Here is a 15,124-nt window from a genome sequence, read left to right as displayed (position 1 = left end):
ACATGATTATTGTTACGCTTGTTTTTAGTTATAGCACATGTGGTGGAAACCGTGGGAGATCCAGCGAATTAAAAAATTCTGATGGATGGTTAACCGCTTCATTTGATTCTAGAACTGTATCGACTGAAGCATTCATTTCGTCCGCAGGTGACGATCTAGGACACGCCTTCGTTGACGTAAAGCAGCAAGCCTGGATTCGCATGTGGTTCAGTCCCACTTTCTAGGGCCATAATGAAAGAAACATTGAGATGGCTAGGCCACGTTCTGCGGGTGAAGGATGAGATTGCTGAAGATTGTCCTTTTTGGCCAACAGTCTGGGGCTAAACGGAAAGCAAGTCGTCCTCGACTAGTGTGGGAGGATGCCATAAATAAAGATTTAAAGGAAATAGGAACTTCCTGGGAGGGTGTAAAGAGGGAGACCTTGAACAGATTGGGTTGGAGGAGGAGCGTGCGTAGCTGTGTTTGCCTCAGGTGGCTTGGTGCTGCGGTAAGTTATAAGTAGCGCCTAAGTCGTTACGCGCCATATTAGTTACGCGCCATTGTAGTTGTGTCCCTGTGTCCCACCTGTGAATATATATATATATATATATATATATACATATATATATATATATATATATATATATATATATATATATATATGTTTTTAACTGCGTAAAACTTGCGAATATACAACATTCTTTGCTGTCCCATTGTCTGTGCATATAAATAGATTGTCAGGTTTACCGACTCTTGAACATGCAACATATAATGGTCCATGGGAAAACAATCCGTATTCAGATCTATACCTGATTATTCTAATGATTGCCCTTGAGCTTTGTTGATGGTGATTGCTAATCGACTGTGTCCCAGTCGTCATTTATATATCCCCCTGCGCCCCCGGCATCGCCCTTGTGGTTGTGTCCCTGTGTCCCGGTCGTCATTTATATTCCCAGTATCCCGGTCGTCATTTGTGTCCCAGTGTCCCAGTCTGTAATTTCTCTTTGAGCGTCCCAGCCGTCATTTATATTCCCTGTGTCCCGGTCGTCATTTGTGTCCCGGTGTCCCGGTCTATAATTTATCTTTGAGTGTCCCGGTTGTCATTTATATCTCCCGGTCGTTATTTGTGTCCCAGTGTCCCAGTCTGTAATTTCTCTTTGAGTGTCCCGGTCGTCCTTTATATTCCCTGTGTCCTGGCTTTTAGTTTTCTTTTTCTCCTTTATTTTTCAATTTTTTTCCTTTTTTTAGTTTTTTTTCTTTTTCAGTTTTTAGTTTTTTTTCAGTTTTTTTTATTAGTTTTTAGTTTTTTTTTCTTTTTTAAAAAAATTAAAAAAACTAAAAAAAAGGTAAAAACTAAAAAGAAAAAAAAATAAAAACTAATAAAAAAAACTAAAAAAAACTAAAAACTGAAAAAGAAAAAAAAACTAAAAAAAGGAAAAAAATTGAAAAATAAAGGAGAAGGTGGAAAATCCAGATCAATTTATGTCTACTTTCAAAGTAAAAGGGCAAATTTATCATAGAGCAGGGTCCCTTCTACCATTCTCAGGCGAGAATCATAAATTTTTACAATTGTACTTCATCAGTGATAGAAATTCTGAATTGAATGCACTTGGCGAAATTTCTCCCGACGTTGAAAGGACAATCATTTCCCAATTGCAACATCTTTTCCACGAAAATAATAATTTTGTGTGTCTGTTCAAAACAGCCATCGATTTGATGCCTACTGATACGCATAAAATTATTATTTCCGCTGACAAAACGCCTCCTGGCCAACATGTGCGTAGATACAATGCTCCAACTATCGACGAAGTGGCAATCATTATGGTCGGTGATCAGTTTTTACCTCGAGATATTATTCTTCATAAGCGAAACCCTCAGCTGGAAAGAATTGCTGAAACTCATCGATGCTACGATGCCCTACAATATCCTATCATTTTTTGGGATGGAGCCGACTGCTATCACTTTAATATTAAATTGATAAATCCAGCCACTAACAAAGAAATGAATAAGAAATGCAATGCAATGCATTATTATTCCTATAGACTAATGATTCGGCAGGATGAAGACAATTATATTTTAAAATGCCGTCAATTGTTTCACCAATACATCGTTGATATGTATGCAAAAATTGAATCAGAGCTTTTGCTATTTATCCGTCTGAATCAGACCAAGCTCCGCTCTGAACAATACATTCATTTGCGAGATGCAGTTGTAAATGACGGTAATACCACAAACGTTGGAAGATTAACGATTTTACCTTTCTCATATGCTGGCAGTCCCCGTCATATGCATGAATATGCTCAAGATGCTATTGCGTATGTTCGTCTCTATGGTCGTCCAGATTTATTTATTACATTTACATGTAATCAATCTTGGGACGAGATACAGCAGCTTTTACTTCAAGGACAATCGGCGGTTCATAGACATGATATTACGGCCTGTGTCTTCCGGCAAAAGTTGAAATCACTGATAAACTACATAGTAAAACTTGAAGTGTTTGGGTCAGTGCGATGCTGGATGTACTCAGTGGAATGGCAAAAACGAGGATTGCCACACGCACATATACTAATCTGGCTACATTATAAAATACTTCTAATGAAATTGATGATATGATTTCCGCTGAAATACCTGATGAAAATGTCGATAAGGGGTTATATGATATTGTTGTAAAAAACATGATACATGGACCTTGCGGTGCACTGAACGAAAATTCACCATGCATGGCCAAAGGAAGGTGCACAAAGCAATATCCTCGACTTTTAGTACCCAACACAATTACTGGCAATGATGGTTACCCACAATATAGAAGAAGATCTACTGAAGATGGTGGTAAAACAGCAATAATAAAGACGTAACGGTACCACCATCGAAGTAGATAACCAGTGGGTTGTTCCATATTCCCCATTATTATCAAAAACATTTAATGCACACATAAACGTTGAGTACTAAAACTCCGTAAAGGCAATCAAATACATATGTAAATACGTCGACAAAGGCAGGGACATGGCAGTTTTTGGCTTGCTGTCCGAAATCAAAGATATCGACGAAATCGTACAATATCAGGCTGGAAGATACATAAGCAGTAATGAAGCTGTTTAGCGAATTCTTTCATTTCCGATACATGAACGTAGTCCAGCTGTTGTTCACTTAGCGGTGCATGTACAGAATGGTTAACGTGTTTATTTTTCGGAATCCAACGTGCAACAAAGATCCCTGAATCCACCGGATACAAAGTTAACTGCTTTCTTTTCGCTATGCAAAAATGATTCTTCTGCAAAAAAACTGCTGTATACTGAAGTGCCTTCGTATTACACGTGGAATACTAAAAATAAAGTATTTGAACGTCGAAAACAGGGTAAGTCAGTCGACGGCCAACCTACCATCTTCAAAGATACCACGATAGGAAGACTCTACACCGTTCGCCCCAATCAACATGAATGCTTCTTTCTACGCCTGCTTTTGGTGAATGTACCCGGTCCAACGTCCTTTGAGTATTTGAGAACTGTAAACGGTACTATACATGACACTTACCGTAGTGCATGCCAAGCTCTGAATTTATTGGAGAATGACCAACACTGGGATAACTGCATCAATGACGCGTGCGAAACGTCAACTCCAAGTCAAATTCGTGCATTGTTTGGAATCATACTAACAACTTGCTCTCCTTCAGCTCCTACAGAGCTATGGGAAAAATATAAATCGAAAATGTCCGAAGATATAATCCATCGAAAACGGTTAGAGATGTCAGATATGACTTTTGATTTTACATCAGAAATTTATAACTACACTTTAGTTATTATAGAAGCCTAGCTGTTGGGGTGGCGCTTCGCGCCAACCCAACAACTAGTTGGTGGGGGCGCTTTGCGTCCCCCAAGCCCCCCCCCCGCAGGCGTAAGTCGTTACGCGCCATATTAGTTACAAGCCATTGTAGTTGTGTCCCTGTGTCCCACCTGTGAATGTATATATATATATATATATATATATTTAACTACGTAAAACTTGCGAATATACAACATTCTTGGCTGTCCCATTGTCTGTGCATATAAATAGATTGTCAGGTTCACCGAGTCTTGAACATGCAACATATAATTGTCCATGGGAAAGACAATCTGTATTCAGATATATACCTCATTATTCTAATGATTGCCCTTGAGCTTTGTTGATTGCTAATCGAACATTCCCTGTGTCCCCTCGTCATTTGTATATCCCCCTGTGCCCCCCGGCGTCCCCGTTGTTGTTGTTTCCCTGTGTCCCGGTCGTCATTTGTGTCCCGGTGTCCCAGTCTGTAATTTCTCTTTGAGTGTCGCGGTCGTCATTTATATTCCCTGTGTCTCGGTGTCCCGGTCGTCATTTTTGTCCCGGTCGTCATTTGTGTTCCGGTGTCCCGGTCTGTAATTTCTCTTTGAGTGTCCTTGTCGTCATTTATATTCCCTGTGTCCCGGTCGTCATTTGTGTCCCGGTGCTTCGTTGATGGTGATTGCTAATCGAACATTCCTTGTGTCCCGGTCGCTTTCTCTTTGAGTGTCCCGGTCGTCATTTATATTCCCTATGTCCCGGTCGTCATTTGTCTCCCGATGTCCTGGTCTGTAATTTCGTCAGTCGACAAACATGACGTCAGTCGACACACAAACATGACGTCACTCGACACACACACACACACACAGACAACTTATTTTATATATATAGATAGATTTGTGCGTATGTATGGCAAACAAACCTCTTCAGGATTTGGGAATGCCTTCACCTAATCGTACCGCTGCTGTTTTGACATGCGTAGAATTGGATCGTGAACAAAGTTACAGTACGAGTGATCTATTGTCGTATGTACAAAATAAAATTTCCAAGTTAACGTCGGAACAAAAAGACATTTATGATTCGATAATGCATTGTGTCGATGACAACGTAGGAGAAATTTTCTTTTTGGATGCGCCAGGAGGTACTGGTAAAACGTTTGTGATAAAACTAATTCTGGCATCAATTCGATCAAAAAATGATATAGCGTTGGCGATTGCGTCGTCCGGAATAGCTGCAACGTTGCTGCCTGGTGGAAGAACTGCTCATTCCGCTTTGAAATTGCCTCTGAATATGCATTCTACAGAAACTCCCACGTGCAATATTTCCAAATCATCTGGGATGGGTGAAGTAATGCAGCAATGCAAACTTATTATTTGGGACGAGTGCACAATGGCACACAAAAAATCGCTCGAGGCTCTGGATCAATGTTTGAAAGATTTGTGAGGGAATTCAAAACCCTTTGGCAGCACATTAATATTGCTTGCGGGAGATTTCAGGCAAACATTACCGATAATACCTAGATCAGACGAAATGAATGCTTGCCTGAAAAATTCTAATTTATGGGCACACGTAAAGACATTAAAATTAACTACAAATATGCGTGTCCGATTGCAAAACGATGACTCTGGTCAAACATTTTCAGATCAATTGCTGGCAATTGGAAACGGAAAGCTCCCAGTAAACTCAATTTCAGGACGTATACAACTACCTGCTGAATTCTGTAATTTAGTAACGTCCAAAAATGAATTGATTGAAAAAGTATTTCCGAACATTCTAAACAATTATAAAAATAATAAATGGCTAAATAAAAGAGCGATTCTTGCACCTAAATATATAGACGTCTACGAAATCAACAATATTGTTTTGACCAAGATTCGAGACCAGGCAGTCCTTTACAAGTCAGTCGACACAGTTTTGGAACCAAATGAGGCGGTTAATTATCCGTCTGAATTTTTAAATTCCGTGGATCTTTCAGGGTTTCCACCACACGTGCTACAACTAAAAATAGGCGTACCAATAATATTGGTACGTAACATAAACCCACCAAAGCTTTGCAATGGCACTTGACTTGCCGTAAAAAAAAACAACGGAAAACGTAATAGAGGCCACAATCTTGACAGGGCCTTTTGAGGATGAGGCTGTTCTTATTCCTCGCATTCCCATGATTCCAACGGATCTTCCTTTTCAATTTAAAAGATTGCAATTCCCAATTCGATTAGCATTTGGAATCACCATCAACAAAGCTCAAGGTCAATCATTAGAAAAATGTGGTATAGATCTTAATACTGATTTTTTTCCCATGGACAATTGTACTTTGCATGTTCGAGGGTCGGTAAACCTGACAATCTATTTATATGCAGCGACAATTGGACAGCGAAGAATGTTGTATATTCGCAAGTTTTACGCAGTTAATTTGTATTGTATATATCTATCTATCTATCTATATAAAAACGAGTTGTGTGTATGCATGTTTGTTTGTTTGTAAAAAGAGCGTTTGCATATGACGTCATTATAAGTACATAAGGCTTTGTATATGCACAGACAATGGGAAAGCCAAGAATGTTGTATATTCGCAAGTTTTACGTAGTTCAAAACACATATATAAATCTATCTATATTCATAGGTGGTACACAGGGACACAACTACAATGGCGCGTAACTAATATGGCGCGTAACGAAATACGCGCGGGGGGGGCTTGGGGGGGCGCGAAGCGCCCCCACCAACTAGGTTTTGGGGTGGCGCCAAGCGCCACCCCAACAGCTAGTTATATCTATATATATATATAAATAAATTGTCTGTCTGTCTGTCAGGTGACGTCATGTTTCTGTGTTGACTGACGTCATCAAGTTAGTTGTCGTCATTTTTGTTATGACGGTGACGTCATTAATGGTATTTAAGACATGCGTTCACGGAAAAATGTTTAATTGTAAAATGACTGAAGAACCTACAATGGCAACAGCCGATGAAGCTGCTCAAAGAGTCTATGCCAAAAAACTTGCTGCTGATAGAGAAAGTAAGAAAAGAAAGCGTTCCGAGGAATCACAAGAACAGCAAGAAAACAGGCTTGCGGCTAAAGAACGCAAAACCGCGCAGTTAGATGAAAATCCACCTGGACAGCGAGAGTCAAAACATATCAAAACTGAAAATGATAGCGATGATGATTGGGTTTGGGATTTTGACTTGGATAAGGTCATCAATGCCTACCAGATTTAAGTTAAAAAAACAAAGGTTCGTCGATATGTACTTCATAGTGACGCTGAAAAATAAAGAAGAAAAAGAAAACTGAAAAAAGAAAAAAGGTAAAAAACTAAAAAAAAAAACACTCAAAGAGAAATTACAGACCGGAACACAAATGACGACCGAGACAGAGGGAATATAAGTGACGACCGGGAACCTCAAAGAGAAATTACACACTGGGACACCCAGACACAAATCACGACCGGGACACAGGGAATATAAATGACGACCGGGACACAGGGACACAACTACAACGGGGACGCCGGGGGCGCAGGCAGGATATATAAATGACGACCGGGACACAGGGATTGTTCGAATAGAAATTACAGACCGGGACACCGGGACACAAATGACGACCGGGACACAGGGAATATAAATGGCGACCGGGACACTCAAAGAGAAATTACAAACTGGGACACCGGGACACAAATGACGACCGGGACACAGGGAATATAAATGACGACCAGGACACAGGGACACATCATTAGAATAATGAGGTATAGATCTGAATACGGATTGTTTTTCCCATGGACAATTATATGTTGCATGTTCAAGAGTCAGTAAACCTGACAATCTATTTATATGCACAGACAATGGGACAGCGAAGAATGTTGTATATTCGCATGTTTTACGTAGTTAAAAACATATATTTAAATCTATCTCTATTCACAGATGGGACACAGGGACACAACTACAATGGCGCGTAACTAATATGGCGCGTAACGACTTACGCGCGCGGGGGGGCTTGGGGGGGGCGCGAAGCGCCCCACCAACTAGGTGTTGGAGCGCCACCCCAACAGCTAGTATATATATATAGATAGATTTTCTTTCTTGTGTAATTTTGCCTGCATCATTAACAATGAAAATGATGCAGCCACTACTGAGGCAAATATGACATATGTATGCTTTTCTAATGTATTCATAAATATGACGTCACTTACATAAATATTTTTATGTTAACCATTAATTTAAAAACTTTATAAGAAACTGGTAACTAAGCAAAAATTGCCATTTGAAGCTGATTCGGGAATGGTAACTATCATCTTGATTAGTCTTAATGGTGAAAATGTATTGCGAAGCAAATTTATGAGAATTCTGAAAGATAGGCTGAAAACCTTCGGACATGGTGTCTGATCGAACTGAAAACTGTACCTTAGAAATCGATCTTGTCGTAAATCCCATACAGAAAGATATGCAGTCAGTCTGTAGGTATATGTCTTCTCTAAATGTGACATACTACAAACACCTTTTTGCTAGCATTGATCAAGACAACAACCGACCATCCACCCATCGCAGTATAGACAGCATGTCTGGAAGAAGAAAAGGGCTCTTACAAACACGTTGGGGGAACAACAGGAAAAATTGTGTTGGTTCGACCTGGCAACACTGAGAAAAAATTACTATAACTTAGTATTCTTGAAACAACTAAAAGAGAATCTTAAAATATTTGCGGTTTTCAGGTATGAATAGAATTTCTGAACTATTATCCATCTTGTCTCTTTTCTTTCTTAACTGTTATCTATCTCGTTTTATTGTTTATTTGGCATTGCTTACGTTTTAAGTTTTTTTTCTCTTTTTTTTTTAGTTCGGTAAGCATTTTATTGAAAGTTTTGTTTTTCAAAATCAATTTAATTACGTTTTTTGGTACTATTGTGTAGAAAAAGACGAAGGAAAACTATTTGAGAGAAGGGTTTTATCTCCATCAGAGCTTATAAATATGGACTTACACTTATTTGGTAAATTATTTTAGAAATTTTCTGTCACAGATCAGCTCTTAAAGACAGGAAATGTAATGACAAGTTTTTTTCTAGCATTTCAATTTTTTTTTCTCATTTTCAAGTGTTTCAAGTTAGTTGTTTTAACCCGGTTTACTGAATTTTGAATAATGACTAATTGTTTGTCATTTCAAATAGTCTCTAAATACAATTTTGTTTTTGAGGACTTTGGCAATGGTTAAATATCCTGGCTAACTCTACATTTTAGATGCCAAACCTTAATAATTTTCACCCAGCATTTACGTCAAACTTCAATATAATTTGGCACTAATCTCATCCTGTAATTATATCTTTTAGGACGGACCGTTTGTTTGGAATGAACTAACGCAGGGATATGTTCTTGCTGGATATTTTTGGGGATATATATTCACTCAATATCCTGGCGGGAGGGCAGCAGAAACACTTTCGGCCAAATGGGTTTTGTGGACCTCAGTTTTTGTCAACGCTGTCTTCACTTTACTCACACCACTCGCGGCAAAATATCACTATGGTCTAGTCATTACAGTCAGAGTCATTGAAGGACTTGGAGCAGTGAGTTCATAATTATTTATTTTTCATGCGATTTAAATACCACCCAGTCGGTACCATATAAAAAGCTTCAGGGTCACAGAATATAAGTTTTTGCTGAGCCCATCCCTGTTTATCCAAGTTTTTTTCTAAGTTTAAACTCTAGCCAGGACAAGTGCAGAAAAGTTTTGAGGAAGAGCAGGTAGGGTCCACATTATATCCAATAAGTTAGGGGGCGAGAGAAAGAATTTTGACAAAAGTTTTAACTTGAAGGAAAAGCATTTTTCTTCTTGAATGTTACAGAACATTTTTCTCCTTGTATTGCCAATTTTTTCTATCTTTTAAAAAAGCCTTCGTAGCTGCATTGGCTTACACCCCTCTTTCTTGCCATCTGACGGTGAATCTTTCACTTTAAATTGATTCTAACCATCTTAAATGTACTCTTTCCATCCTTTTATACGTGGATATTCGTATAATATGTCATGGGAAATGGGGGGGGGGCGGGATTTAGATCTTGAAAGTTTTCTGGTGAATTACTGTTTACTTCTGTATTTTGGTGTAAAATCATAATTTTACAAATATCAGAAGTCCTCGTAGGCACTGTCCATAGTCCATACCGAAGAACACTTCTTTCCGACATTTTAATACGGCCTACTTAAATTCCATATTTGGTGAGGGATTATGATGTATTCGGCAGTGTTTTGTATTAGAGATCTTTAGAAAAAGAAAACTAGTATAACCAGCTCAAAATTATATTCTGAATTTCAATTAACGGCAACGTAAACTATTATTGGTAAAAGGTGTGCTGACATCTTTTGATTTTCTGAGAAATTCTTTCAGAAATAAAACACACACACAAAATATCAAATAAAACTACAGTTCATCGGTGTAATATTGGCTATGGCGTAAGAACATTTAGATGTACTTCAGATTTCAAAATTCCTGATTTTGAGTTTTAATTAGAAGAGAAGTGAAAGCGGGAAAAGAACAACTTTGCAAATGATTCAATAAGATGTCTTTGTTTCTGGATGGAAATGTAGAAAATTACATTTCTGGCTTGTATAAAACATATCAATTACGGTGTCTTCTTTTAGAGCTAATTGTGATTTCAGTAAATGCTAAATCTAACTAGTATATCATCAAACAGTTCATGGTAACGAACTGTAGTAAGAAGAGACCCGGCTCAATAGTAACCGAAACTCTAAAAAATAGAATTTTAATATCAATAGTTACATCAAAAGAATCGCATTTTAATGCTGATTTTGAATATATAAGTTTCATCAAGTTTAGTCACACCTATCAAAATTTACGAGGCATCAATAAATTTGCCTATTAGAAAATAGGGGTAAATACCCCCTAAACATCATAAAATCTTAACGAAAATCACACCATCGGATTCAGCGTATCAGAGAACCCCATAGGAGGAGTTTCAACTCCTATCTGCAAAAATGTGGAATTTTGTATTTTTTTTTTTGCCACAAGACAGATAACGGATGCGTGTTTATTCGTTTTTTTTTTTTTTTTTTTCCCAGGGGTGATTGTATCAATCCAGTAGTCCTAGAATGTTGCAAGAGGGCTCATTCTAACGGAAGTTCTAGTACCCTTTTTAAGTGACCAAAAAATTGGAGGGCACCTAGGCCACCTCCCACGCTCAATGTTTTTCCCAAAGTCACCGGATCAAAATTCTGAGATAGCCATTTTATTCAGCATCGTCAAAAAACCTAAAAAGTATGTCTTTGGGGATGACTTACTCCCCCAGAGTCCTCATGGGAGGGGCTGCAAGTTACAAACTTTGACCAGTGTTTACCCATAGTAATAGTTATTGGGGAAGTGTAAAGACACTTTCATTGGGATTTTTTGGTTTGGGGGGAGGTGTTGAGGGGAGGGGGTTATATGGAGGGAGCTCTCCATGGAGGAATTTTCATGGGGGGAAGAGAATTTTCAAGAAGGGGGTGCTGGATTTTTTAGCATTTTTTTTAAAGAGCAATCTATATATATAAAAATAAGTTGTCTGTCTGTGGATCAGGTGACGTCACATTTCTGTGTTGACTGACGTCATGAAATTAGTTGTCGTCATTTTTGCTTTGACGGTGACGTCATTCAAGATATTTAAGACATATGTTCACGTAGAAATCTATTAATGTTTAAGTTTACAATGACTGATGAACTTACCATGGCAAAAGCCGATGAAGATGCTCAAAGAGTCTATGCCAAAAAACTTGCTGCTGATAGAGAAAGTCAGAAAAGAAAGCGTGCCGAGGAATCAAAAGAACAGCAAGGAAACAGGCTTGAGGCTGATAGAGAAAGAAAGAACAGAAAGCGTGCCGAGGAATCAAAAGAACAGCAAGGAAACAGGCTTGAGGCTGATAGAGAAAGAAAGAACAGAAAGCGTGCCGAGGAATCAAAAGAACAGCAAGGAAACAGGCTTGAGGCTGATAGAGAAAAAAAGAACAGAAAGCGTGCCGAGGAACTACCAGAGCAACGCGGAAGCAGACTTGCTGCTAAAAGAGAAAGTGAAAAAAGAAGGCGTGCCGAGGAATTACAAGAACAGCAAGAAATCAGGCTTGCTGCTGATAGAGAAAGTAAGAAAAGAAAGCGTGCCGAGGAATCACAAGAACAGCAAGAAATCAGGCTTGCTGCTGATAGAGAAAGTAAGAAAAGAAAGCGTGCTGAGGAATCAGAGCAACCTGAAAGTTATCGCCTGGCATTCAGATACAACCCAGTCGATGATTATAGCTTGAGTAGATGTGTTCAAATCGGGACAATGTCTAAAATTTGTCCCTATTGCAAGGCCTTGAAATTTAATGGTGAAACAATGGGAATGTGTTGCGCCTCAGGAAAAGTTAAACTTCCTCTATTGGCTGCACCACCAGAGCCATTGAAGACGAATGAATGCTTGCCTGAAAAATTCTAATTTATGGGCACACGTAAAAATATTAAAATTAACTACAAATATGCGTGTCCGATTGCAAAACGATGACTCTGGTCAAACATTTTCAGATCAATTGCTGACAATTGGAAACGGAAAGCTCCCAGTAGACTCAATTTCAGGACGTATACAACTACCTGCTGATTTCTGTAATTTAGTGACGTCCAAAAATGAATTGATTGAAAAAGTATTTCCGAATATTCTAAAAAATTATAAAAATAATAAATGGCTAAGTGAAAGAGCGATTCTCGCACCCAAAAATATAGACGTCCACGAAATCAACAATATTGTTTTGACCAAGATTCGAGACCAGGCAGTCCTTTACAAGTCAGTCGACACAGTTTTGGAACCAAATGAAGCGGTAAATTATCCATCTGAATTTTTAAATTCCATAGATCTTTCAGGGTTTCCACCACACGTGCTACAACTAAAACTAGGCGTACCAATAATACTTTTAAGAAATATAAACCCACCAAAGCTTTGCAATGGCACTCGACTTGCCGTAAAAAAAACAATGGAAAACCTAATAGAGGCCACAATCTTGACAGGGCCTTTTGAGGGTGAGGCTGTTCTTATTCCTCGCATTCCCATGATTCCAACGGATCTGCCTTTTCAATTTAAAAGATTGCAATTCCCAATTCGATTAGCATTTGTAATCACCATTAACAAAGCTCAAGGTCAATCATTAGAAAAATGTGGTATAGATCTTAATACTGATTGTTTTTCCCATGGACAATTGTACGTTGCATGTTTGAGGGTCGGTAAACCTGACAATCTATTTATATGCAGCGACAATTGGACAGCGAAGAATGTTGTATATTCGCAAGTTTTACGCAGTTAATTTGTATTGTATCTATCTATCTATCTATCTATATAAAAACGAGTTGTGTGTATGCATGTTTGTTTGTTTGTAAAAAGAGCGTTTGCATATGATGTCATTATTAGTACATACGGCTTTGTATATGCAGAGACAATGGGAAAGCCAAGAATGTTGTATATTCGCAATTTTTACGTAGTTTAACTCCTGCAGACGAAATGAATGCTTGCCTAAAAAATTCTAATTTATGGGCACACGTAAAAATATTAAAATTAACTACAAATATGCGTGTCCGATTGCAAAACGATGACTCTGGTCAAACAGTAGACTCAATTTCAGGACGTATACAACTACCTGCTGATTTCTGTAATTTAGTGACGTCCAAAAATGAATTGATTGAAAAGTTTTTCCGAATATTCTAAAAAATCATAAAAATAATAAATGGCTAAGTGAAAGAGCGATTCTCGCACCCAAAAATATAGACGTCCACGAAATCTACATATTCCTCGCATTCCCATGATTCCAACGGATCTGCTTTTTCAATTTAAAAGATTGCAATTCCCAATTCGATTAGTATTTGCAATCACCATTAACAAAGCTCAAGGTCAATCATTAGAAAAATGTGGTATAGATCTTAATACTGATTGTTTTTCCCATGGACAATTGTACGTTGCATGTTCGAGGGTCGGTAAACCTGACAATGTATTTATATGCAGCGACAATTGGACAGCGAAGAATGTTGTATATTCGCAAGTTTTATGCAGTTAATTTGTATTGTATCTATCTATCTATCTATCTATATAAAAACGAGTTGTGTGGATGCATGTTTGTTTGTTTGTAAAAAGAGCGTTTGCATATGACGTCATTATTAGTACATACGGCTTTGTATATGCACAGACAATGGGAAAGCCAAGAATGTTGTTTATTCGCAATTTTTCCGTAGTTTGAAACACATATATAAATCTATCTATATTCACAGGTGGGACACAGGGACACAACTACAATGGCGCATAACTAATATGGCGCGTAATGACTTACGCGCGCGGGGGGGCTTGGGGGGGCGCGAAGCGCCCCACCAACTAGGTGTTGGGGTGGCGCGAAGCGCCACCCAAACAGCTAGTGAAAGAATAAATATGAAAAAGTTTCTTCAACTGAAAGTAAGGAGCAGCATTAAAATTTAAAACGAACAGAAATTATTACGCATATGAGGAGTTCATCTCCTCCTAATACCTTGCTCTTTACGCTAAAGTAATTTTATTGATTTCAACCATTTATTCTACGGCCTTTGTGATTCAGGGGTCACTCTTAAGGAATTGGGACAAAATTTAAGCTTTAGTATAAAAAGGGAGGTGTTGACGAAAGGGCGAACCCCCTCATATACGTAATAAAAACATACGAATTTAGAAGTTCGTTACGTAAGTTAATTGGTAAGTTACGTATATTTTTACTAATAAAAACGTTCGTAAAATTAAAAGTTCTATTTGCCTTTTCAAGTAACCAAAAAACTGATGCGTAACTAGGTCTATTCCCCCTCTCCTTTTTTCTCAAAATCGTCCGATCAAAACTTTTTAAAGCCATTTAGCCAAAAAAATAAATTAATATGCAAATTTCATTTTAATTATTCATGTGCGGAGAGCCAAAATCAAAACATGTTTTAATTCAAAAACGTTCAGAAATTAAATATATAAAAAATGAGTTTCTTAAATGAAAGTAAGGAGTGACATTAAAACTTAAAGTGAACAGAAATTACTCCGTATATAAAAGGGGCTGTTCCCTCCTCAGTGCCCCGCTCTTTACGCTAATGTTTTTTACTGTTTAAAAAAGTAGAGTTGAGAGAAAGAGTCAAACTTTAGCGCAAGGAGCGGGTTGTTGAGGAGGGAACAGCCCCTTTCATATACGGAGTAATTTTGTTCGTTTTAAGTTTTAATGTCGCTCCTTACTTTCAGTTAAAAAAACTTTTTTTATTTAATGTTCTAAAGAAAAGAAGCGATCTATTGTCATTGGAAAAAAAAAGTATATTTGAGTCAATATATACGATGCTTTGGGTCTATAATAAAATAATTTGGCGGTTCGCGAAAAAATATC

General features: G+C 38.0%; 1 protein-coding gene across 1 annotated transcript in view; it reads left to right on the top strand.

Moving 5' to 3' along the window:
- Positions 1 to 15,124, top strand: part of LOC136029211 (sialin-like) — a 48,378-nt gene that overhangs the window by 3,216 nt on the left and 30,038 nt on the right. The window contains exon 3 of the mRNA XM_065707444.1: positions 9,084 to 9,317. Coding sequence (XP_065563516.1) covers positions 9,084 to 9,317 — 234 coding nt within the window. The remainder of the gene's footprint in view (positions 1 to 9,083; positions 9,318 to 15,124) is intronic.

This window comes from Artemia franciscana, chromosome 1, assembly GCF_032884065.1.
Source record: "Artemia franciscana chromosome 1, ASM3288406v1, whole genome shotgun sequence".
Lineage (NCBI taxonomy): Eukaryota > Metazoa > Arthropoda > Branchiopoda > Anostraca > Artemiidae > Artemia > Artemia franciscana.
This window is presented reverse-complemented; position numbering and strand designations above follow the sequence as displayed.